Source organism: Vespula vulgaris, chromosome 19, assembly GCF_905475345.1.
Source record: "Vespula vulgaris chromosome 19, iyVesVulg1.1, whole genome shotgun sequence".
Taxonomy (NCBI): domain Eukaryota; kingdom Metazoa; phylum Arthropoda; class Insecta; order Hymenoptera; family Vespidae; genus Vespula; species Vespula vulgaris.
The window spans coordinates 3,648,395-3,673,328 of NC_066604.1; the positions used below are offsets into that span (position 1 = coordinate 3,648,395).

General features: G+C 43.5%; 1 protein-coding gene across 7 annotated transcripts in view; it reads left to right on the top strand.

The window, feature by feature from the left end:
- LOC127070605 (mushroom body large-type Kenyon cell-specific protein 1) overlaps positions 1–24,877 on the top strand; it is a 72,873-nt gene extending 47,996 nt beyond the window's left edge. For 3 of the 7 annotated variants that reach the window (XM_051008786.1, XM_051008785.1, XM_051008784.1), the window contains 9 exons: positions 6,952–8,051; positions 8,165–8,503; positions 8,781–9,020; positions 9,165–9,244; positions 10,723–11,125; positions 12,261–12,305; positions 13,237–13,477; positions 13,559–14,501; positions 14,603–24,877. In XM_051008786.1, the coding sequence (XP_050864743.1) occupies positions 6,952–8,051; positions 8,165–8,503; positions 8,781–9,020; positions 9,165–9,244; positions 10,723–11,125; positions 12,261–12,305; positions 13,237–13,477; positions 13,559–14,501; positions 14,603–16,019 (4,808 nt within the window). In that variant the 3' untranslated portion in view covers positions 16,020–24,877. Of the gene's footprint in view, positions 1–6,934; positions 8,052–8,164; positions 8,504–8,780; positions 9,021–9,164; positions 9,245–10,722; positions 11,126–12,260; positions 12,306–13,236; positions 13,478–13,558; positions 14,502–14,602 lie in introns of all 7 variants that reach the window. The other 4 variants (XM_051008788.1, XM_051008787.1, XM_051008789.1 and 1 more) reach the window with 4 other exon arrangements.
- The last annotated feature ends 57 nt before the right edge of the window (positions 24,878–24,934 follow it).

The following is a 24,934-nucleotide window of genomic DNA, read 5'->3' on the forward strand; positions in this document are numbered from 1 at the left end:
TACGATCGTGCCAACTAATTTTATTAGTCTTTTATCTCGTTTTATTACGGTTACTAATAAATTACTTAGTTTTATCTTTTTTTTTTCCTTTGTTCCTTACGTTCTTTCACCATAATAAACGTTCGATTCTTTCTTAAAAGTGACAGGTGGTATCGTTGAATACACCCACGTTTGTGTCCTTGATCCACATACTGAAAACTTGCAAACATAAATGTTATGCACTTTTCACATTACTTTGTAGTACTTTCACATTTTTTTTACCGATTAGATATAGCGATTTGATTCATAAGTAACAACTGTTGTAAGCAACGAGTTAGTTCTTTCTTTCTCCGTTTTTTAATAATAAAACGACACTAATTTATGATTCGATGGTATTAATTCTATCGATGAGAAATTATTCTTTTCGTTAAAAAAAAAACTCGTTGAAATTTTTAATACGATCGAATCTTTCGAAATGGAACATGGTGCACAAAGACGCTGTTAAAACCTGATACTGGTTAAGATTTTAACGAGACGAGAGGTAAGACCTTCTCGAGTAAAAAAGCGAGAGAGAGAGAAAGACTCGGTATTTCGACATCCATCGTGTTCTGTCCTTCGTTCGCCTCGGAAACCACTAAGTGGCCCTACTCGGTGAATGGAAGTCCCGCGATCGTGCAACAAAGCGGGGAAGATAACTTCGGACTAGCGGCACACATATATCTTTTTCTTCCCTCGCGTGCTCTTTCCCCTTCTACGACCATTAAGAAGGTAGAAGAAGAAGTCGTCCCCTTTCATCCTATCGTTGAATTCGTCATTTTATGATCTACGATGCTAGATCGATCGAGTTTATAAAAAAATATATCGATGCCCTTGGAATTTCAACGATCGGGCCCTTGGACAAAATGTCATATCGATCTAAATTTTTATTGACGAATTCTTTTCTTTTGAAAAATCTTTAACCAAAGTTGTCTCGATCGTTCATTTCTTATCTCCCTTCTATTTCGTTCCTTCTCCGTTCTCTCTACGAAATTTTCACTTTTTTTAATCGGACCTTGGATCGTGCAGTTTATAAATATTACTAATCATTAATTAGGATATCTTTGCAAAAGTAGAAAAAATTCGTGTTTGAAAAAAAAAGAAATCGTGCATTAGACGTTCGTATTATTCGATAGAATTGGTTTAATGGTAGAAACGAAGGAGAGTTCTGCGCACGCGAATGAGCGAGCGAGTTTTGGACAAAGGATAGCCTTGTGCGCAGAAGCAGCGCATAAGCGAAGCCGCGCGTCGGGCCGACGGCCCCACCATATAGACGACCACCCATTTCCTAACCTTCTACTCTCGTCTAAACCGGATTGCCATTGGTCGAAACGGGCCGACCGATTAGAGGAGAACCGAGGGACCATGGGAATAGGAGTCTCTCTCTTTCTCTCCGACTCGTTCGTGTCCGTGCGTGCGAGACGCTACGCGTTCTGAAAAGAGAGAGAGAGAGAGAAAGAGAGAGAGAGAAAGAGAGAGAGAGAGAGAGATAGGGAGAAGTGGGGGTAAAGTTAGCTCACTCTCGCATCTAAAATTGCGCTACGGCCATTGGTCGATGGGGCCCCGAGGCCATTCGATTTAGAATTGAAGAATGGTGCCGCTGTATCCTCGAGGACGATGGTGGAAAGTTCGAGTTCCTCTATCCCTCTTTTTCACATGTTCTCTCTCTTTCTCTCTTCTCTCTTTCTCTCTCGCTCTCCGTCCCTCGTTTTTCTTATATACGTCTATTCTTCTTCTTTTTCTTTTTCTTCCTATGTACGTCTATTCTTCTCTCTCTCTCTCTCTCTCTCTCTCTCTTTCTCTTTCTCTCTTTTTCCATTCTTTTGTCCCACGTCGAACAGCATCGAGAGCATCGCGCCTTTTCGTGTCTCTGTCTAATCGCTGCTACTAGTAAGTACAACCGCGTGCTACTTCTCTTTAAGGTGCTCCGAAAGTTTGAAAGGTAACAAAAGAAGAATCTTTGTCTTGCTTTCTTTCCTTTTTATCTTTTTTCTGTTTTTTTTTTTCTTTTTCGTTTTCTTTTTTCATCTGCTTGTATTTTTTTTCCGTGAAAGAAAAACTTCGTTTTTGGCAATGATTAGAAAAAAAAAACAAAGTTTGGTCGTCGTCGCTTATGTAATATCTCTTTCTTTTTTTATTGAAATTTAGAACAATCGTTAAAGTCTTTTTTACATTATTCTAACGCGCTATTACGTGAGATATTTAATTAGAGAATAAATTTCATTATAATAGCTCTTCTCTCATCGCGTTCGAGTTCTCTTTTTTACGTTTCGTTGCTGTTGTTAATCCTTTTTTCTTCACCTTTCCTCTCCTCTCTTCTCTCCTGACGCGAAAAATCGTGTTGGAAAAAAAACGAATGAGAGAATGACGAGGCACGCGTACGATAATTTAGCAGTTCGTTTTGTAAAGCGTGGAGGAGAAACCGAGCTGGGATGCGTTAATTATCGACGTAGAACGCGTCGTTGAAAATTCGTCGGGCTTTGTTCTCAAGTAGAAAATGGAATCGTCATCGATCGACAAATAGTCGGAGTTTTCCAAGAGTTTTACGTACTCGAATAAATTGATTTTATTTTGTAATGAAATGAAAATGAAAAAGAAATTGCATACGTACATATATGTATATACATGTATATGCGTATATACAAGAGACATTTCATCTAATTCGAGATAAAAATTAATTGTAGAAAATGTCTTTAATCCCGGGCGTGGCTATTCGTTCTATTTCTATTTCTTCCATTCTTTCTTCCTTCCTTCCTTCCTTCTCCGTTAAATGGTACGCGAGATAAGATTGCCGCCATTCGACAGCCCCTGCTTGGAATTTCATCGGAAGGCGCGCCTGCAGTCTAATTACTTCTAGAATCGATCAAGGACTCGGACTTTGCGCGCCTTGTGAATATCTAACGCCTCTCACGAGCCTGTTCTTTTTACTCCGCATTGAAATTCCCGACGGTCGGATAATTGTTTCTTTTATTTTTCCTTTCCGATATTCGAAGAAATATTTAAAATATAAATTTTTGAAAATCCTATAATAAAAGTTTACTCCGAGTAAAAGTTCGCTCCGCAAAACTCAATGTTCTTTTCATATACAAAAAAGAAAGAATTATATAATATAATACTTAGCAAACAATATTATATAATTGATCATGAGCAAAACTTATTTGCATATTGGCTACCGCTAAGATAAAACTACGTTTTAGAGGGGCAAAAGAATTGTTTGTTTATAGATAAAGTTAATGCTGTATAATTAATGTTTTTTCGCGGCTAAAAAAAAAATTATATAATGCGAAGCTTATTTCATAACTTATATACAGTAAAACATTATCCTCCGGTTATCAACTAATAATTTTGTGGCAAACAATTTTTACCAACACTTGGTTTTACATCGTATCTTTCGCGGTAAAACTAGCGAACGTTCGTTCGATTCGAAATATACACTTACTTTAATATCAAAATAATGAATTTGACGTGAATCTTTCTATCAAAAATATAATAATGACGTAACATTATTGCTATTCGTTGTTAGTCTCATCGTTTCATCCGTTTCGCGTAACTTTGACGATTTTTTTTTAAACGGAAAACGTCGCTGAATCACGATCGCCATAGAAACTTGAGCGTCATTACGACCGAAGAATGGATAAATTTGATGTGAAACGTGATTTCGTCGAACCTCGAGTTCTCCCGGTTCGAGATTTTTCGTGATTCATCGCGAAAACCTTGAAGTTTGTACGGTTTTGCACGACAACGGCTAGAAAAGATTCTTGTCGCGCTGCGGTTCGGCTAATTGCAAGCGAATCGCACGCGTCCTCGTTTTCAAAGAAGACCGCTACGTTTTTTTTCTCACCGATTTGCAATGACTGCAGACTTTGTTGAATCTCACGAAGAGCACCGATTACATTTCGATAAATAAACCATCTTGAGAAAAAGAAGAACTTTTTAAGGCTACGGAGTAATGATAAATGCAAATGAAATAGTGTGCATATACATATATATATATAAAATATGCACATATTAATTAAATATAAATTAACAAAGTTAAAACAAAACGAAACAATCGCTATATAATCTAATGAACGTTTTAAAAAAGTCTCAATCAGCAGTCGTTTTATTTCTTTCATTCTTATAAGAGCTTCTCTCTTCGAGTATGCGAATACCTAATTCTTTAGAAATCGATCGATGAAACTCGACTCGGCCAAGAAACGACGTTCGACGTTCGTCGTTGGATCCAGTTCGCGTTTCCGTAAAGTGCTATTATACCTGTATTTGATAAGCTGCGTGGAAGTAGAGCGTTTAAATAATGTCCTGCATGTCGGCGATGGGTCAGAGCGATGGGCGTCGCCATTCGTTCGAAACGTTCGACAAACAATAATAATTTATTCAGATGTTTTCCATGCGCGTTCGAACTCGAACACGTTAATTCGTCGTTCTCGTCGTCCTCGTCGTCCTCGTCGTCGTCGTCGTCGTCGTCGTCGTCGTCTACCTCTTGGTCGTCTTCGTCGTCGTCGTCGTCATTGACGTTAAGAGAAGATATCGTTGATAATGAGAAATTGTAGACTTTTTCTTCATTTACTCTTTGCACGAACTTTGTTGAAATAACGTTAAAAAAGATTCAGACACTTTCTTATTGTTGCGTATCGTAAAGAAAACATAATTCTTGCAAAGCAAAAAATTCGGCTTTACGTCTTCGTTTATTTATCAAATATTTTATGATGCAGACTCATACTCAACGCTGGTACTAATCGTTTCGTATCACATCATTGATAATCTTTTTCGTAGATCATTGAAAACGATCGATCAATGACAGTAATCGAGTTTGAAAAACAACCATGATGACAACTATGTCTACATATATAGTATATAAATAAACTCATTATGCTTGGTTTGCGTCTTATGTTCCGCCTTTAATTAGAGCTCGACGATTCCTCGACGTTGCTCGTTTAACCGCGATAAAAATTACGTTCCGCGAATGTTTATTGCATTTTGAAAAGCGAACGATTTTCACAAGAAGTACCGCTTGTAAACGTTATCGCTCAATTACGATAAACTAAACAGTCGGTGGACGCTAAATTATCTGTCGAGTATGCTCGTTCTAGTATTCGTAAATACTATTTTTACAATACATATATACTCTTGTTTTTCCTACAATAAAACACGTATATAATTAAACACACTCGTCGACACGATCCAAGTACGACCTCAAATTTCGTCGTCTCGAATATCGTACTTATTCGTATACATCGACGGAACATAAATCCATCCGATATGAATCGAATTGATAATTAGAAGATGAATATGAGATGAAAGATATCACTTTGGGATCTATAAAGAAAAAGTTTGCGTAAATGGCAGCAATGTTTTAACGTAAGATCGATCGAGAGATCGACGGGAGATTTCCACGGTTGTTTCCGTACGTTTATCTTTTCGTCGGGAGGCGTCAGTAATGTTTTACGTTGCATCGAGAAGAGAACGAGAGTTAAAGTGTGAGATAGAACGAGGCGGAGAGAAGCGAGAGAGGCAGAGGATGCACAGGCTCGTCGTCGAATAGGTCGAGGTCGCATTAAAGCTAGCGCGGAATAGAAAGCACGCTCGATTCGCAAGAAATTCACTAATGAAAGGCTCCTTGTTAGTTGGACTTTATTTCGTACTTTTTCTTTTCTTCTTTTTATTTGCCGTCATCGACCCTTTCATGGCGTTGTCTCGAATTTGATTTTTAAATTGGATCGAATATTTTTATTTTTAATCGACCCTTTTGTCATCTACTCCGCTCATAATTGAACATCACGCGTAGGCTTTCATTGACGTTTCTTATTTTTTTCGTATTTTTTTTTTTTTTTTGTATTTACACGTGCTTCAAAGGTTTTGGAATTGGTAATAAAATCGGAGTTTACTACATTTGAAATGACTGCAACGAAGGGGTACACCGCCCTTAATGACTGCGAATATTTCGTGGGGAGGGAATGAAAGCGTACGCGCATGAGAAAGAGATAGATGGATAGAGAGATAGATAGAGAGACAGAGAGAGAGAGAGAGAGAAGGACAAAATCAATTTAGCGAGAAATAAAGGCGGCAGCCATGAAAAATCGCTTCGATCTGCACGTGCACGCGAGGAAGTTCGGTGTGTGCGTAGATATGCGTGTGCGGAGTCGCGCGTCACGAGGAAACGATGCGCACGCGCGTTTACGTATGCACGCGCGTTTCTCTTTCGATGCATACGGAGCGATGCAGATTTCTGCTCGAGTATTCGGAATCAACCAAACTGGCGAGTAGTACATGTAAGACGATGCGTCGTCGCATTAGCGGTAAACGTTTTACCAAGGAAACGTCGATTAGATTTGTTCGAGGACGAAAAGAAAATGTTACTTGAAATGTTGTCCACGCCGATCTTGGAAAATGTCAAGTAGGATCAAAGGATCGTATGGAAGATCTAAGGTTCGAATTTGGGCAAATCCATCGGTCGCATTTTCGTAGGGTTGTGAATTAATCGTCAGGTATAATATCTCGGAAGGTCCATGCCGCAGCGACAAAACGACGGAAGGCAAGAGGAAGTAACAAGTATCGCGTCCTATTAAGGCCTCGTAATGACAATTAAAGAACCGTTATCACGGAGGCAAAAGCAACGCTACAGTTTGTTGCTTTTCGACGTTTCAGTCCTGGCAGCAGCATGACGCGTCACGTCGCCGCGATAACGGCGCCGACTATTCGGCTTTTCGATAAGAGCGCTGCTAAAAGAAAATATTCGCTATCGGCCTCTTGGCTCTTTCCCTATCGGTACTTGCGGTGAGCCATCGAAAGTGGTATGCGAGTTTCTCCGTGAACTCCATATCTAGCAATTTGGAGACTGCCTTCTCGATATCTTTGGTCGTCATTGATTTATTATAAGCAGGGCTAGAAATTAAGCAGCGCTCATCATTGTTTGATGTAGTTGCGGTGGTGTCGCAGGTCTGGAACGAGTAGCGGAGGAGTTGATGGGCCGTAGGAGATGGAAGCAATATCAGGACACCCTGTACAGCGGCACGCGCATCAGCGAATCAACGACGACGACGACGACAGCGGCACAGCCCCTCCATCGGCTTTACCCGGCGTTGTCACCGTCTTGCAATCCGGTGCTCGGAAATCTGGGCCAGATCGGGCCAGCTCACCTGCTTCATCCAGCGCCGTCGCCAACCGTTACGCCGGCGGGAGCTACGACGGTTCTTGCGACGGGTTTAGCGACGGGCCTGGCAACGGGGGTGACGACGGGGGTAGCGACGGGGGTCGCTACGGGGGTGGCAGGAGTGCCTGGGAGCTTGGTCGCTGCCACGGCTACGACGGCCACCGTCGTACCCACGGTCGGTCACCTCAAACAGGACGTCTCTTCTCTTCAGAGGCATCATCCTCAGAATCATCATCATCATCGACATCCTCACTCTCATCTCCACACGCCGTCCTTGCTGGCCCAGGATCAGCTCTATCAGCAAAAGCAGCAGCAGCAGCAGCAGCAGCAGCAAGAAGAATCCAGACGTTTGAGACCGGAGGAAATAAAGATCGAAGCGGACGAAGAAGAGTCCGGAGAAGCCAGTGGTGGTGGTGGTGGTGGTGGTATCGTCGTACGAGAGAACGCGAGGACAGCGGATTTGGCGACGAGTACGACCTCGACGCAAACGACGAATACGGGTACGGTGACGACGACGTCGACGACGACGACAACGACGGCAACGACGACCACGACCACGACCACGACGAGCACGTCGACGACAACGTGCGTCGCGACGTCGACCGCATCGGCTACATCGACGAATCTGCTCTCGTCGAGAAGACGGCGTCGAGCGAGAAGACAAAACGACGGGGAGGAGGCCGACGAGGCCGAGGAGGAGGAGGAGGGAGAGGAGGAGGAAGGGAACGAGGAGGAGGATTCGAGGACGCGAGAGGAACCGGAAAAGCGGTTGAAACTCGACGAGGACGTCGATAGGTCCGTCAGTCCTCACAGAACGGATATAGAACGAGCGTCTCGCAATCCTTCGGCTACCAACGGCACGGACGACAACGCGGAAGGGACCAAGGTACTGTGTCAAATACATAAATTTCCTCTAGATAATCGTTCGTTCGTTCGTTCGAAGCTTTTGAAACTCTCGAGGGAGTATTTCGAATGAATTGTTCTTTGGGTCGAACGCAGGAGCGGACAGGGGAGCTCGCGTTGGAGCGGATACCAGTGACGCAAGCTTTACTGAGAGTAAAAAAAGAAGAGGAGTTACAGGAGGCGCCAGGTTTAGGAATCGAAAGGACGACGACACCGGCATCCGATTCGGAAGGGACCAGAAGAGTCGGAGGAGCTGGCGGGGGTGGTGGTTGCGGTGTCATCTCGAACGAGGCTGAAATCACGGCGAAAACTATCGTTCCGCCGTTTCTTCTAGCGAGTCGACGCACCAGTCCACCGCCGGAAGATTGGAAGCCTCTCGACAAGTGCTACTTCTGCCTCGATGGCAAGCTGCCCCACGACGATCAAGCGCCGCTCGTAAGTAACCACTTTGATATCGTACCTTTCTTAGATATCTCGTTCGTCGAATCGAAAGTCCTTCTCCTCGCGAAGATTTACTTTCATATCGCGATACGAAAAAGCGATGGACGTCTTTGCCAATAACTTTCTCAGCTAGCCAGCTAGGCTATCTTCTCTCAATCCACTTTGATCGCTTTGACGTTACCTCGGGCTTTATAAAAGATTCAGAAAGACGACTTGTTAGAAATTCATCGAGAAATACAATACATATAAATGATCCGTTCGATGTCCTCAGAGTCCACAGAGCGACAGCAGCAGTAGTTCGCGATCGGTGGAGTCACCGATGTCGGTCCAAGTCGACCCAATGGCGGCGTCCGTCGTCGCGGCCGCTCTCAGCGGTACTTACCCGACTTTATTGCCTCAGTGGTGCTTACCACCAAGAGAGGCACCTCTCGTCGGGGTACAGGCTCATCAGGACAGTGCCACGTCGGTCGATCAACCACTCGATCTCTCGGCGAAACCGAAAAATTCTCAGGTGAGAGCCGTACCCCGCTCGAGTTTTCTTTCATCTTTCTTTTCTTTTTTTTCTTGTTTTTCCCTTTCTTCTTCTCCTTATTTTTTCTTCTCTCTTTTCCCGATCCATCACCCGGATTATTGATTCTTGTTTCTTTCGTTACAGGATAACAACATATCTCCCCTGGAACAACAGAAAATACCTCTGAGGATGCCCACGGGTATCGACTCCAAGAGCATCTTCAAGTAAGTCACTTTAAAGGAATTCACTCCGAGAGCGTTCGTTCACCGATATCCGTCGAGATTCTCGTGAAAGAAAGAGAGAGGTGGGGAGAGGAGGGACGGTAAAAGAATAGTAACACGAGAGAGAGAGAGAAAAGGAGGGAAAGCGACTCGACTCAAAGCCGTACGTTGCCCTCGTGTTTTCGCTCTTTTCCCCCGCGGAACATTTTGCGCGTCAAATTTTTATCGTCTTCTATTATTAGTTCAGTCGCAATCTGCACCTCACCCGACACATCGAGAAAGCGTAAAGTACTACCTCGCTTATGTCGCGTATGCCACATAGAAAGAGAGAGAGAGAGAGAGAGAGAGAGAGAGCGAGAGAGGGGCAGAGAGAGGCAGCGAGAGAAAGAGCGAAAGAGGCACCCGGTCGCCTAACGACGCAATTAATGATAAGATAGCCCGTCGACGAAACTGTGACACGTCAAAATTAGACTTTACGGAAAGTGGTCTGAAAATACTTCTTTTCGGTCAAACGTACGATACTTTTGGAGCCTAAAGAAAATATTAGCAAAGCGCGAGTATGTTTTATCAGGTGCGTGTTAACGCTAGATCCATGCAGCCTGTCAATTTGACAGATTTCCGATTTCGTACTCAACGGTCTGGAACTATCGAACCCGTAATATCATAGCCCTGATGTTTTCCTCCTCGGGTATTCGAATGCGATACTTTCGTCTAAGAATACAGGTGTCATTAGGAATTCACATTTTGCCAATCAAAGTCGTCTTTCGTCGGGAACGAATTGACAAGGATAGCTGTATCGAGCCACATTGCTTTCCAAGCCGGACGAAATATACTTTTATCTGTTTGCCCCGCTGTGCGACAACGAGGCAGCAGGTCGACGAACTCGATATTACTGTTAAAGGGGCTCGAATCGTAGCGTCTCGTCATCGGCTCGCAGCTACTCCTCGCAGCTAATCTTATCTCGCTGTTTCTGCGAGACATTCGATATTTGACGGGTGCCTCGGCCAAAATTGTCGAAATTCTTGCGACGTCGGGACGAGTTAACTCGATTACAAGGAGAATTTACTTTTTGCAATAAGCACGTGTACGGGAATGGAGAACCACATGGTCGTTTGATAGGTATCGGGTATCCCGAGTTAAGTTACGAGATATGTAGGCACGTGATAGAAGAAAGAAGGGATAACTTAACGACTAACTTGATTACGAAAACCAGCCGAACTGTTAGGTCACCGTAGTCTTGGCCCTGTTGCCGTAGGCAGATTGCAAACTCGTTTGATCCGATTCCCCTTCGCGCGCTCTCTCTCTCTCTCTCTCTCTCTCACCCCTCTCTCCAAAGCCCAGTTACATAATCGTCGGAAATGAACCGTCACCGAGTAGAACTCACGTTGAAAGGATGATAGAAACTCAAACGTTGGGAGAGATCGATAGGTTCTTATCCTCGAAAGAACAAGGTCTACAGACGACGTGGTGTTCCGTTTCAGCTCGTGTTACCGCGCGAAACCGCGTATTGCCGTGCCGGTGACGGCAGCAGCGGCGGCTGTAGCGGCGGCGGCAGTGGTGGGTGCAGGGGGTAGCGTCAGCCGGAAGACTTACACCGAGGAGGAACTACAGGCTGCCCTAAGGGACATTCAGAGTGGAAAACTCGGCACGCGAAGGGCAGCCGTGATTTATGGGATACCACGAAGCACCCTACGCAACAAGGTCTACAAGCTTGCGATGGAGCGCGAAAGGGATGCGTCCCTCTCTAGCACCCATTCACACCCTCACGAGTCCGGCGCCCCAGCCACCACCACCACCACCATCACCACCACCACCACCATCACCACTACAACACCACCAAATACGACCCAAAACGCGACCACTCCGCCCCCGCAAGTGGATGAGGTAGGTTTTGGGGACAGAAATCGAGTAAGAAGCATTATTCGGATGATGGGTTGTTTGTTTGTGAGAGAATGATTGAAATGGAAGGAGAGGTCGCGACATTTTCGATATATCGAACGAATGTCTGACAACTTACGATCGTACTCATCAAACGTTTGATTAGTTGTTCTTCAAGAAACGATGGGACGATTAACTAGAATTTATTTTTTAGAATTCTAGTTTCTCTCTTAGAATCCCCGCTTCTAAGTAAGCGTATCTACCTTTGGTTTAACATTCTCCCTTAAAAGCTCTCCGCCGAGAGAATACGATGCCTCGTAGAACGCAAATTGACACGTTAACTTGACTTAGGTTTCTACGGATATTGCTAGGAAACCGGCCGAAAGAAAGTCCGGTTCACGACCTTGTCGAATCCCTTTGATCTCGAACAGAATTCGTTGCGGGACGACTAATCGTTTCGGCTTTGTTTTTAAGGACGAACGTAAGAAATTCATTCTCGATGTTTGCGCATGACGGGACTTTTCAATACTTTTCATCGTTCTCCTTCCTTATCGATCCGAACATTTTTGTAAATATGATAAAAGTTCAGGGATCGAAGGATCAGCACAGATTGCACGATAGAGCACCATCGAATACACCCGATCGATCTCGTTGTATTTCTTTCTCCCTGAGAGTGATTCTTTTTGCTTCGGAAAATTTTTTGGTTCGGTCTCACGAAAGGGTGGAAACAAAGAAATACGTGAGAGTATGAAAGAGCTTTTGTCGAGTTTTGCGTACGGTCTATTAGTATTTAATAGTAAGCGTGGTTTTGGTTAGGAAGAACGAACGAGCTTCCCCAAAACATACCTCTTGCACGGCGATCGTAGAATTCGCTCGTTTCTTACGAATCAAAGATTTTTTTTCTTCATTCGTCGTCGATTGGCATTCGTTTATCGATTGTTCGCATAGCTCGTTAAACTGGAAGGACCAGTCGACTCGACTCGCGTTTAGCCATGTCGAAAACACGATTCGATCATCGACACGTACGATTTTTTGAGGAAAAACTAGATCCGTGCGATTCTTCGCCGGTCGCCGTGACGCTCGGTAGTGTCCAATGTTTTCTGCATGGGCTGTTTAACTTTGTTTGTCTCACTATTTGTAGTTTAACACGCGGCCACTCGGCGTTCGCGAGGTTGCAAGACTCGAGGTAAGTTTTTGGGAAGATCCTTTTGTCTACGAGAAGGGAACTGGCTAAGTGGAACAAACCGCGAAGCTTTCTGCTCTGTGATCCTTCTTGATCTTTTTTTTCCATTTTTTCTTTTAAACGTATCAAATCGCAAAAAGACACGCATGTTAAAAGGGAACGTTTTGATCTCTGCGACCAGAACGATCTATTACTCTCCAACCATTTCCAGCTAATCTCTTAATTACCGAGTCATTCTAAAATCTTACAAATTCGATTCCATTCGATCATTCCCGATTACGTTTAACTGCATGTGACAGATAATAACTTTGGTAAGGTAAGTCACGATCCTTCTCGCCCAAACGCGACATTTTCTTGATAAATTTTCGTCGGTGCATGATCGTTTGCAACAGCGGCTCGTTCATTTTCTTAAAAAAAAAAAAAAAAAGAAATCGATCTTTCGTAGGATCCGAAAACGAGTATCTTTGGATACGCTTTGCCACTGCATCGAGACGAACGTTTACTCGTTGACAGTTCCTGCATGACGCTTGGCTACTTTGCATTTAATAAAACGATAATGGTATATTTACATAGACATTCAGATACTGATACAAAATACAAAGACACGTACACGAAACACGTAAGCATACCTCTCGACGAAGTACGTTCGAGTCTTTAAAAGAAGATTCTATGAGATGTAAAACGTAAATTATTCCAGTACGATTTCTAAGATAGAGAGAGGAAGAAAAGAGAAAGAAAATGGTTCTGGGGATGGGAACGGGGTGCGAGAAGGAAAGAAAGAGGGGGAGAGAGAGAGAGAGAGAGAGAGACTGAGAGAGACTGAGAGAGCAAGCATACTACTTTCCTCGAGAGGGGATTTTACTCCAGGCACAAATTTCTTTTCTCCATTGACAAGAAAGATCCAGGAAAAATATTAAAGCGAACGTTTCAACAGGTGGACGAGAAGGAACTATCGGGAGCGGAAGAGGAAAAAGAGGTCGAGAAGGCACTCCTGAAACCTTTGTTGTCGTTGGAAGACCTAGTAAGGTTTTCCGCGCTCGAAGGTAGCGGTGGAGATTCCCTGAGGACTCTGCTTCAGCGAGGACAGGATGCGGGTCAGGAATGGCCGGGTTTGGAGCACGCAAACATTGGTCCGTACATACAAAAAATGTTGGCCGCGGCAGCACCGTTCAAAGGTAAAAGAAACGTCGGCCAAGGTCTAGGGGAGGAGAGCGTTAGATACGATCTCGGTAATTTCGTTGGTAATTCGTTATTAGGAATAGAAACGCAAGACTACCGCATTCCGGAGGTGATGAGGAGGTTAATGAGCGAGGATAAGAGATTGAGTAAGAGCGTGAACGGAGATCAAGGACAGGCGCAGCATCAGCAACAACAGCAGCTTCAACATCATCAGCATCATCATCATTCGGTATCGGCGGTGGGGCATCAACAGAGTAGCGGACCGCAAACGGGCGTGCAATCGGTGACGCAACAGCAAACGCATCAACATCTCCGGGCACCGATGACCAACGATGATTTTAATCCGAGCATCGAGGAAGAGGCGAGCGACAGTGCTCAAGGCAGAGCAATATTGAAGATTCCGTCCTACAAGCCAGCGAGTACGCCAGGTTGTTCGAGCAACAAGAACGGCGAACCGACCTCGGCTGCTTTCGCTCAGGGATTCGCGGCAACGGCTTCGAGTCCGAATCTTCTGGAACGTGCTAGCCCGGCGTTCTCGGGGACGAGCAGCCCGACGAACTCCCTGGTCGGCAAGGCGGTGCCTGTTAATTTTCGTGACGTCATCGCGAAGAGCATCAGCGTCAAGTTCCAAGAAGGACAACAGGCGGGCGTCACGGCTGGATTAGCGGCTTGTCAAGGGAGTACGGTGGTGCAGCCGCAGCAACCGATGATGCCCGAGCCGAGTCCGTTCAAGAGGGGCCGTTACACGCCACCTCAACCGGCGCCACCTGTCCAACAAGCGCAACAGAATAAGCCGCAAAGTCAGGAGGCCAACAAGCCGAAACCCGGTACCGGTGGTAAAGGAACCAGACCAAAACGCGGAAAGTATAGGAATTACGATAGAGATAGTCTCGTAGAAGCCGTGCGCGCGGTTCAACGAGGCGAGATGAGTGTTCATCGAGCTGGCAGCTACTACGGCGTGCCGCATTCCACCCTCGAGTACAAAGTTAAAGAACGCCATCTCATGAGGCCACGCAAGAGGTAATCTTAAACTGATAAATTTATACGCGCTTGCATACGAGTCTTGCTTGCGTTCCTCTAGCCGAAATTCCTTCCTCTCCCTTTCTATCTATCGCTTGTAGGGACCAGAAGCAACCGGACGACAAGACGAAAGACGGAACGAGTACGACGACGGCGGCAGCGGCGGCTGCAGCCGCGGCGGCGGCTGCTGCTGCGATGAGACCCGGTGCGACGGACAAGAAGGCACCGCTGAAGACTCAAAAGCCGTTCGCCCCGGCCAGCGGTATCCCCGGTCCTAACGGACTGAAGATGCCACCGTTCATGGAAGGCATGCCGCACTTACCTTTCCCACCTTTCAACTTTTGGAGTCCCGCCCCGTTCTTACCTTCGCCGTTCATGCCGGGCGCCGCTAACGTACCTACCATCCTTCCGGAGCAATACTTTGCGTCGCAAAGGATGCGCGGCCTGCAAGAACAACAGAGAAGCGCGGCGATAGTTCAACAACAGCCGCATCAACAGCACTCGCAGCGAGAGAGAGAGGCCGGGGCGACGGTCTCGAGCACGGAAACGCCTGGTACGTCGACCGCGAGAAACGCGACGATCGCGAAGGCACCGAGGGAAATAACGGAGAGCCTTTACGACGGCAGCGGAGCGAACGGAAGTTTCTTGGACAATCTGATAAGGTCGAGTCTCGAGACCGGCATACCCAGGGACCAGCGAGTCTTGACGGAAACGAGAAGTCAACAGCAACAAACGTCGTCGTCGTCGTCCACGTCGTCGTCGTCTTCGTCTCAGCAACAACAGCAGCAGCAGCAGCAGCAGCAGCAGCAGCAACAACAGCAACAGCAACAGCAACAACAGCAACACCCAGAAACGATGAGCGGCAAGGCTCTGATCGATCAGCTATGTAGGAACTCGAGGAGGACACCGTTGCCGCGTATAACGCAAGACAGTAGCGAGGATGAGAGTTATAGGGGACCATCGGGAACCCCCGGTAGACTCGAGAGAGTACCAGAGAGACCGGAGAGGGTACCTACCGTTGATCTCAGCCCGTCGCCCTCCGAGAGGGCTCGTACCGACGACGGCAGCGATCGCTTGACCTCACCGCCAACGCCTCTTTCGATCTCCCGTGCGGGAAGCAGGGACGAGGACAGTACTCGCGATTCGAGGTTAGATCGTGCCAGTAGAGAACGCGAAGTTCATAACGGTGCCGCTCAGGAAGATCGAGGTGCCCTCGGTACGCAGCAACAGCAACAATTGAATCATTACCCGGACTTACACAATCTTTATGCCGTATCAACTGACAAAAAAAGTGCCTGTGATAGTAAGCTTATAGTAGATCATTCGAGCCAGAAGACTCAGCAACAGCAACAGCAACAGCAGCAACAGAAGGAATACGCCGCGGTAAGCGGCTTGGTCGTGCAACTGCAGAGGGGCTACAACACCGGCAGCAGCAGGTCCGCCGAGCAAACCAACAGCCAGCAACCGGCGGAACAACGTGGCCCTGTCATCGGTATGGAAGACTCCGTAGAGCAGTAGACGAAAGTCAGTATCAGTTATCAGTAAGGTATAGAATTATGGTAACGCTAATCGGATTTCGAACGGTAAAACCCTTTTTCCATTCGGAAAGCCCTATGTCACGCCTGTCTCACATCCTTGCTATTCGTCCTTGAGCGCGAACAGTTTCGTTCGAATTCGACGATTCGATTCGACGACGGTCCACGAGAAAGATCAGGAGACCGTTTGAATACGTAACACGAGGACTATCCCCGACTTAGGCTTCTAGGCTTCGTTCGAAAACTATACTGTCGAGGAACTTGCTAGAGCACTTCTTCGAGACCTCCTACGACGGAGATCGGTGAAGAACGGTAAGAGAAGCGCTTCGGTACGACCGAGTAAACTCGCTATCAATTTTCCAAAGACTCGGTAGAGATCACCAGCCGTGTACGGTGTCCACGCTCTCGGTGGGGAAATCCTTCGAGCGTGCCGATTTTCCTGCGAATTCGGAGCAGACTAACAGATAAGATATTGATAAAAGACACGATACGATTTATCCACTACCACTGGCATTGCCGAGTATCCTTTCGTACACGTAACGCATACGCTTACAGAGGAATACGAACGAAATCGGTGAATGACACACTGACGGAAAAACACACTAACACGGACGAGAAATACGATTTATAGTAGGGAACACGAAGCAGCGTAGAGGCAACGCGGGCGGATTCGCATACGCGTTGAATTTTTAGGATTCCATTTTCGAGTATGTTGCGAAGAAGCATACTCGTTTGCCGTATACTAATCTATAAGACGATCAATCGTTTAAGATCGAAGCAAAAGGAGAGCTAATGCGTTTTAGGTGAAACAAAGAAAAAAAAAAAGAGAAAAAAAAGGATAAGACAAACGACAACAGCGTATTATTTCCTCTATCGATGTAAAACTACCTAATGGAAACTTATTACCTACTATTAACATTACTTAACTCGTAAGGAGCAACATAATTATATAAGGAATGATATATTATATATATATACATATATTTTTGGTCATTACGGACGTATGCGAAATGAGAAACGAGCCAAGGCTTTTTTGGCGCACGTAGGTGACATTTTTTCACAAGGCGACAATATTTCTCTAATCTCAGTTCTCTTAAGGCCGGTGTTCGACGCAAACGCATCATCCCACGTTTAACGAGACGTTGTTTAGCTTGAAACGCGATCGAGAGAAGATAGGAAAGATTTTTTCAAGGAATTCAGGGAAGGAGGATTTCAAAAGGACGTCGTAAAATTCTCGACAATTTTCTAATATCGGACTCGTCAAGCTCCTTTCTTTTATTCTAATCGAGGTTCGAGGAAGAGTCGTGCGAGCGCGTGTGTGCTACAGAGGGAGAGAGACAAACGGAGAGAGAGAGAGAGAGAGAGAGAGAGAGAGAGAGAGAGCAACTCTTCGAAGGATACCCTTTTATAGTCTGTGACATTAATGGTGCTTCCTGAGGACGACCGGAATACGGATATCCTGGAAATATTTTACAAACTATTAAAATAGGGTATCCTCGAGACATTTCGTTGAGAGTGAAAAGATAGACACGCCTTTTATAAGGAAAGAATAACAGAATAGACAAAGAGAAAGTTAAGAAAAAAGAATCACCGTACTCCTTTCAAGGATTTTACGAATCCGAAAGAAATCCTTCTGACGCGATCGTACGTTCCTTGAATTTTCATTTAATAAAAAGAAACGGATTTACGGAGAGTTTCGAAGTGGTAGGAAACATAATTGCAAACGATAAAGAAAGATTCTAACGAACGGGCGAGTCAAGTAAGAAGAAGAGAATGAAAAGAATGTAAAGTTGAAAAGTTTAAAGAGAGAGAGAGAGAGAGAGAGAGAGAGAGACAGAGAGACGGAGAGACGGGGAGAGAAAGAGAGAAAGAGAGAGAGAGAGAGGGAGAAAACGGGGAATAAAAATTATTATAGAGGAAACGCGTGCTCTCGACTCGGGTCTTTCTACGTAATACCGAAGTGCAGAAGTACATTTTTCTTAAGCGCGAGTACGCCCGATAACACTTTTTGATACGAATGCAAATTTTCTACTACGTAGAGGAAGAGATACAGCAGCAGCCGCGGCCGCAGCAGCAGCAGCAGCAGCAGCAGTAACGTCGTTGTAGTGATCTCACTCGAATTAGGGTTTCGTTTTTTCACCGGGTTCCACGAATAACGATAATAACGATGACAGACGATGATAACGATGTTGATGATGATGATAATGATGATGATGATGATGATGATGATGATGATGATGTCGAATGCGTAGGAGCGAGTCTACGTTTCGGAAAGGTTTGCTTGTTTTTTTGAAAACGTTCTCTCTTTGGCCAGGAGGTTCTCGTAGAAAGATAGATCTCTCCGAGAGATCGTTCATTGATAATTCCATATTAGTATCGCAGTTCGAAATTCGGATTGGAAAGGGACGAAAATAAAGAAAACGAAAAAACGAGAAATACAAAAAACGACGCTCGTCGTTTCTTTCGTATGATAAATGATCGGTTGGACCAATGGGTGATATTAGTTAGACGGTGTTAGGTGAAATCAAAGTTGGGGAGGGCTTATAAACTTAAAACGAGGAGTGCAAGAGAGCGATGACAGGGACGTAGATATCGCTAATCCGCTTTTCCTCGCGAGTAACGAGTAACGATGACAGAGGAATCGGATAAGAGGTAAGAGGGAGAAAATAAAATGAAACATAGAGGAAGAAAGTGAAAGAGAGAAGAGGTAAGAAATTTAGGAAGGAAGGGAAGAACGATCCACGCACTCATCTCATGACACTATTTTAAGAAAGAATTTAAGAAGGAATAAAGTAACCAAAAGAAAAAAAAAAAGCAAGCGTAACGACTGAAAGACTTTAGGCTGTATATAAAGTATAAGGCATGTATGTTTGGTGTTTTAAAAATGCAAAAATTCCTTATTAATGAAAAAAAAAAGTTATACCCTATGCGAAAAAAAGTAAACAATGTAAACAAGACTACTCTCTCGGTGTTTTTTGGAACTAAACTTAAAAAATTTGTCCTATTTAAAGGGAAAAAAACAAGTATAAAAGAATAAGACGTGAGAATAATGATGTAACTCTCTAAAGAAAAAAAAAAAAAAAAAAAAAAAATACGCGCGTAAAAAGTCAAGTTATTGAGTGTAAACGTTAAGGTCTTCTTAGGGTTAAACGAAACAAAAAGGTGAAAGAAAAAAGCGAAGCAAGCACTAATCACGATCGTGTGTAAAATTTCAAAAATGAATATACCTTCCTTCGCTATCACTGTCCACAGTAATTCCGAAGCGATGCACGTCCTTTCTTCAGTCGACATTTCTCATTCATCCTCCTCCTCGCCTCCCCCACCCCCACCGCCACCCCCGCCCCCGGATGCCCCTTCCTTACTTAGTTTCGTCACAGGAAAAAAAGAAAAAAGGAAACAAAAAAACCAACCACATGATAATTTGTTCGATGTACCGTCATCGTCATCCATTTCGATACCTGAAAATCTTTCGTAAACGTTCGCTAGAACACAAGCAAGCTCGTTTCGCCCCTCATCTTTCGAGGCCTTCATCGTCATCCATTTTCCCCTCATCTTCCCTCCTCACTGCACCCTCCTCGTTCCCTCGTCCAAGCTGCCTCCGGCATCGCCGCGAGTACATTGCTACCATCACCGTCATCAATCACCACCGTCTCGCTATCGTGCCCAGAAGGAAAAGCAACTCAGACCCTTTATAAAAGATTTATCGTTAGATGTGAAAGAAAAGGACAAAAAAAAATTCATGCAGAACTAATATTTATCGTGAGGATGATTGTAAACGTGCGTACGCTAATGATTGTCGTTAATTCAATTACGGTTACGAAGTTGGTCGCGACGTTCGGTGCAATCTATATCGAGAGTTGGATCCCGTGACCTTCGTCCCGCGAGACTCACCAAAAATAATCATTTCAATTTCTTCATTAACAGCCGATGCATTCAATAAAAAATCGTTCGTGCAACGAACAATTCTACTATATTATAATCTTCTTTGCTACGTCGTTTTGTATTTTTTTCTGTTTCTTTTTCTTCTTCTTTTTTTTTCTTGTTCTTCTCGTAAAAACGTGAATCTTCTCGAGTTCTCTTTAGGTTGACCATTCGAAGAATATGAAAGTAAAAGTGTAATCGAATCGTTAGCTATATTCGATCCTTTTTTTTCTACCATCCGTTGCACGATCGTCGACTTGCACTTTTTTCGGAGGAGATGGCCGAAAGAGAAGAATTCAAAAGACTAATTCGAGTAAATCATTCGTTAACGTTGCATATGTGTGTCCAATCTACCGTAACACCGGAGGAGACCTGCTGTTGAATTGAGAATGACAAAAGAAGGAAAAAAAAGAGGAAAGAAACTAGAACTAGAGTATAATATGCGGTGCGAATAGAAAAATTGTCTCAAAGTGAAATTTTGTCGAACTTCCGGTCGTCTCTTCCACCATCGCGGGCGATGCGCTATTACGATCCGACGAGAGACGGATTGGTCGAAAACGGGGAGGAAAAGAAGAAATCTTTAAGAATTAAAAGAGGATATATTATATTAAAATATCTGTGATGTAAAAAGTAACAAAATTTTGATGTATATTTTTCACAAATTATTGTAACCAGCTAGTGTATATGTGTAAGGATATAACAAGAAAAAAAACTATTATAATTACGGTGTGCGGAAATAAAATGATAAGCGAGGGACTAAAAGGCAAGAAAGAGAAGAGAGCAAGGGTGAGAGAGAGAGAGAGAAAGAGAGAGAGCGAGAGCGAGAGAGAGAGAGAGAGAGAGAGCGAGAGAAGGAAAGAAAGAGAGGGAGAGAGAGAGAGAGAGAATGAAAAAAAGGAGAAAGGAAGTTTAGGGGAATGAAAGCCGCGATATAACGCGAAATTACGTTGGTCCACACCGGTGGTCAGACGGGACCAAGATGGCGGGCACTGCTCGGAAAACAGTCGGACTAAAAGATTCCTGTTGTCTTTTGCCCTTTTCTATTTTCCTTTTCTTTTCGTTCGATCATTCCGCGCGTTCAAAGAAAGGAAAGAAAAATGTACGGCGGGCTCTTCGTTCTTCTCCTTCGATCGGCGACTCGACCGTATCAAAACCAAAATGTTTCTTCTCTTGTTCTCTCTTGTTCTTATTATATTCAGGGAATACAAAAGTAATATATATATACATATACGCACACACACACACACACACACACATATATATTTAAATATATATTTATATATTTATATATATTTATATATATATGTATTTAAATATGTATGCATCTATACATAAATGTATCAAAGTAAATTCTCTATTTCGCGAGCCGTCGTTCGTACGATCAACGAAGGAGAGGACACGGATTTTTGTTTCATATAAACCGGAAGATTTGGTCCGATTGGCCCTGAAACGACTCGATGTTAGCTACCTCACAGTATCGTCGCACGTTTGGTATATGGTTCGAAAGAAAGATTTCCGTGTGTCTTCGAACGTAAAGAGATCGAGAATTGATCTATAGCATCTCACGCGCATTTCAATAGCACCGTAATTAGTATTCAGGCCGAATTGGTAATTAGAAGTCTAGCTCTAGTTTTTCCGTGAAAAGAATTATAACGAAAAAAGAAGAAGAAAAAAAGAAAAGGAAAGTGAAACAAGAAACTCTCTCTTTTTTACATCAAAGTCATCTTCGAAGAGCCTTTCTTTCTATTTTTTAATAATATTAACCGGATAACAAATCGGGCAATTCCATAAAGATGAGAATATTTTTCTAAAGTTCAAAAACCGCTCGATCTTTCTCGTCTCTTTCGAACGAAGACATACGGTTTCTTGCCGATGGTGATTCGTACGTAAATGGTCTAAACAGTTCCAAATTGTGCCTAAGTTTCGAGATTACGTTTTTACTACAAGACAAAACGCGAAAACGTTTAGTTCGAACGAGCTCGACCGACGGCGAAACGGTGAACGCGACATGAGAATATAAAAAAAGAGTATTAAAAGAGAAAGAAAAAAAGAAACGAAAGGAATGCTACGATGATTACCTCCGATAAACGTTCCAGGGCCGTCCGGCCGCCATCTTGCGTTCAATTTTACGTTCCGTTTTGTCGAATAAGTGCAATTAGGTACACATAACACGCTCACACCGATACACTCGCGATTACACTCGATTACACCCACACTGATAATACGTACACCAGGCACACACGCACACGAACACACATTTTACATACGTTAAAATGGAAATCTGAAGAAAACGAACTGTTACGCGCTAGGTTACCGTTTTTTAAATTCTATTTTCAATTCACGCATTCTCGAATGTTGGGATTTTCGTGATCAACGAAGAGCTGGCCTGTCGTTCATTATATAGGGACGCGCGTTTAATGACACACTTTAACACACACGACATTTATACAGCATACATCACGCACACTCGTCGCAAGTGAAACCGACGTCGATTCGACCCACGATTCGAAAACCTATCCTTCTTTTTTTCTCCTTCGAATCTAACGTCGATGTGATATTAGATACTTAAATTTATCTAAACTCGACGAAGCCAAATTTCTATTTATTCTAAACCAGTGATCGAGAAGCTTCGAGAAAGTAATCTTTTATCGGATCCTTGGACCTTTCATTCTTTAACATATTTTTCGACTAAATTCGAAGGAACAAGAAAGACAATTCGAGGTTTCGAGCATGCCTGAACCAAACGTAGAAGAGGAGGAAGAAGAAGAAGAAAGAAGATGGTCTCCTCGATCGATCAAAAACTTGGTACCTTCCTGATTGGCTTTAATACGCTCGTATAATTCGTAGGTTCTAGTCATGTAATGACTCTAAAGTAACGAAAAAAAAAAGCAAAAAATAATCAAGAAAAAATATAAAAAAAAATTGAGAGAGTGAGAGTGAGAGAGAGAGAGAGAGAGAGAGAGAGAGAGAGAGAGTGCGAGAGGGAGGAAAAAGTCGACTCTCGAGCGAGTTCGACCATTTATGTATACGCAGATCGACTCGACAAAAAAGGAGACGCAAAGGATAAGATATAAAAAAAAAAAAAGAGGAAAAAACAGAAAACTATGCGAAAACGACCGATTTGTGTTCAAACGGGTGTGCTCCATCGAATCGGAGATAGTCGTTTCGATGTCGGTTCCAAAGTTCTATTATAAGAGATATACGACGAAGAAAAATCGGAAGATTTCAGCGCGAGAATGGCAAGATTGGGAAGCCAAACGCGCCTCCGACCGGCCGAATTTGCGAAATCCTCCTCGTATCGCGACTGCCTGAGATTTCTTTGCGAAGCTTGCGATTGGCTATCTGTCTGCGTTTGATCTACGGCCTCTTTCCTATTAATGGTAAGATTTTTTCAAAATCGTTTCTCTTCGACATTCCTACCTGCGTATGATCTCTCTGCGATTATTTGTGACAGAATAAAAATCTAAATGCAAACATCCACTTATACGATCGAGCTGATAATGTATTAGTTGAAAATAATCGAGTGTTAAGATACATTTTTATATAATAAAGATAAAGATAAAGATAAAGACAAAGAATGAGGTCGTAGGTCACGTGGAAGAAGCGTTATTCGTCCATCAAAAGGTGATGTATTCTTTAAAGTACAATTACGTCTTGTTCCATATATACGAATCGAAATTACTTTCATGTTCCTATTTCGACGTTTAAGGAAAAGCGAACCATCGATTCTGTTCGCTGTCGGGCGATGGTGTCCTTGTTGAGAGTCGCTGATCTCACTTTTCGCTAACGACCGGTCGGAGATGATCGCGCGGCCGGCATCTCGGTAGTGGGTCAGCCTAGAGAAACTTTTCGAAACTAGTAGGAAAAGAAAAAAAAAATACTAGATAAATGGCGCTGGTACTACAAGACGCGGTGTTAGCGTAACCGGTAGTACTCGTAGTTTAGCGCTTTAGTCGTTTGTATATCGTGTTCTTTTCTAATATTCTCACTATATCAGCCCGATCTCGGCGTGCAATCACTATTAAAAAGAAAACAAAAAAAGAAAAAAATAAAAAAAGAAAAAAAAAGGAAGGAAGAAAGGAAGGAAGGAAGGAAGGAAGGAAGAAAGAAAGAAAGAAAGAGTAAGATAAATTTTCTCGAAAGGCGCGTCTTTTAATTAATAACATTCGTATCGATTTCCCTGTCGTCCGAGAGAATATAATATATGTAATATAATATAACGTAATGATATTCTTTGTTAAACTCTTGTATACGTATACGGGTCCTCCGTTATTGTTCGATCGAATTTATCTGCTTGCTTTCTCCTTGTTTCATTAAGAATTATAAGACGAGGATTCGACGTATAATTTCGTAATCTCCAAATACATTTTTTTTGTAATACCTGTCTCAACGCGAGGATATTAAAGTATAAGTAAAAAGTATATCGTATGAAACAAATCGACCGGTATTTCCAAGTACGACCAACTAAAGTTACGGACCAAGTACGCTGAAGTTCCGGTAAATCGAATCAAAATAGGAAACAGAAAATGTAGAAAGAAGATGAAGGAGAAGAAAGATACGACGGGGAAAAGATACGACGAAAATGTACAATAATACAAAGAACAAATAGGAGGGCGTATAAACGGAAGAAAATAAAAAAGAAATTAAAATGATATCCCATGGTACGAGCTCTTTCCTTCTCTCTTCTCGATACAAAAGAGTATACATATATACCAAGTGCATAGAAAAATGTACGGCACGTGTATGCGCGGCGAGGTCGGACCATTCGTATGCCAGGAAAGATTTTTAAAGCTAAAATAAATCCGAATCGAGGAGAGTTAAATTAATGCGAGAATCCACCCAGATATCTCCGAGCATTCCCCTTTGAATATAAAAAAAATCACACACACACACACACACACACACACACACAGGTACACACGTACACACGAGAACAAAAAAAAATAAATAAAACTAATCGCCAGCAGCAGCCAGCGA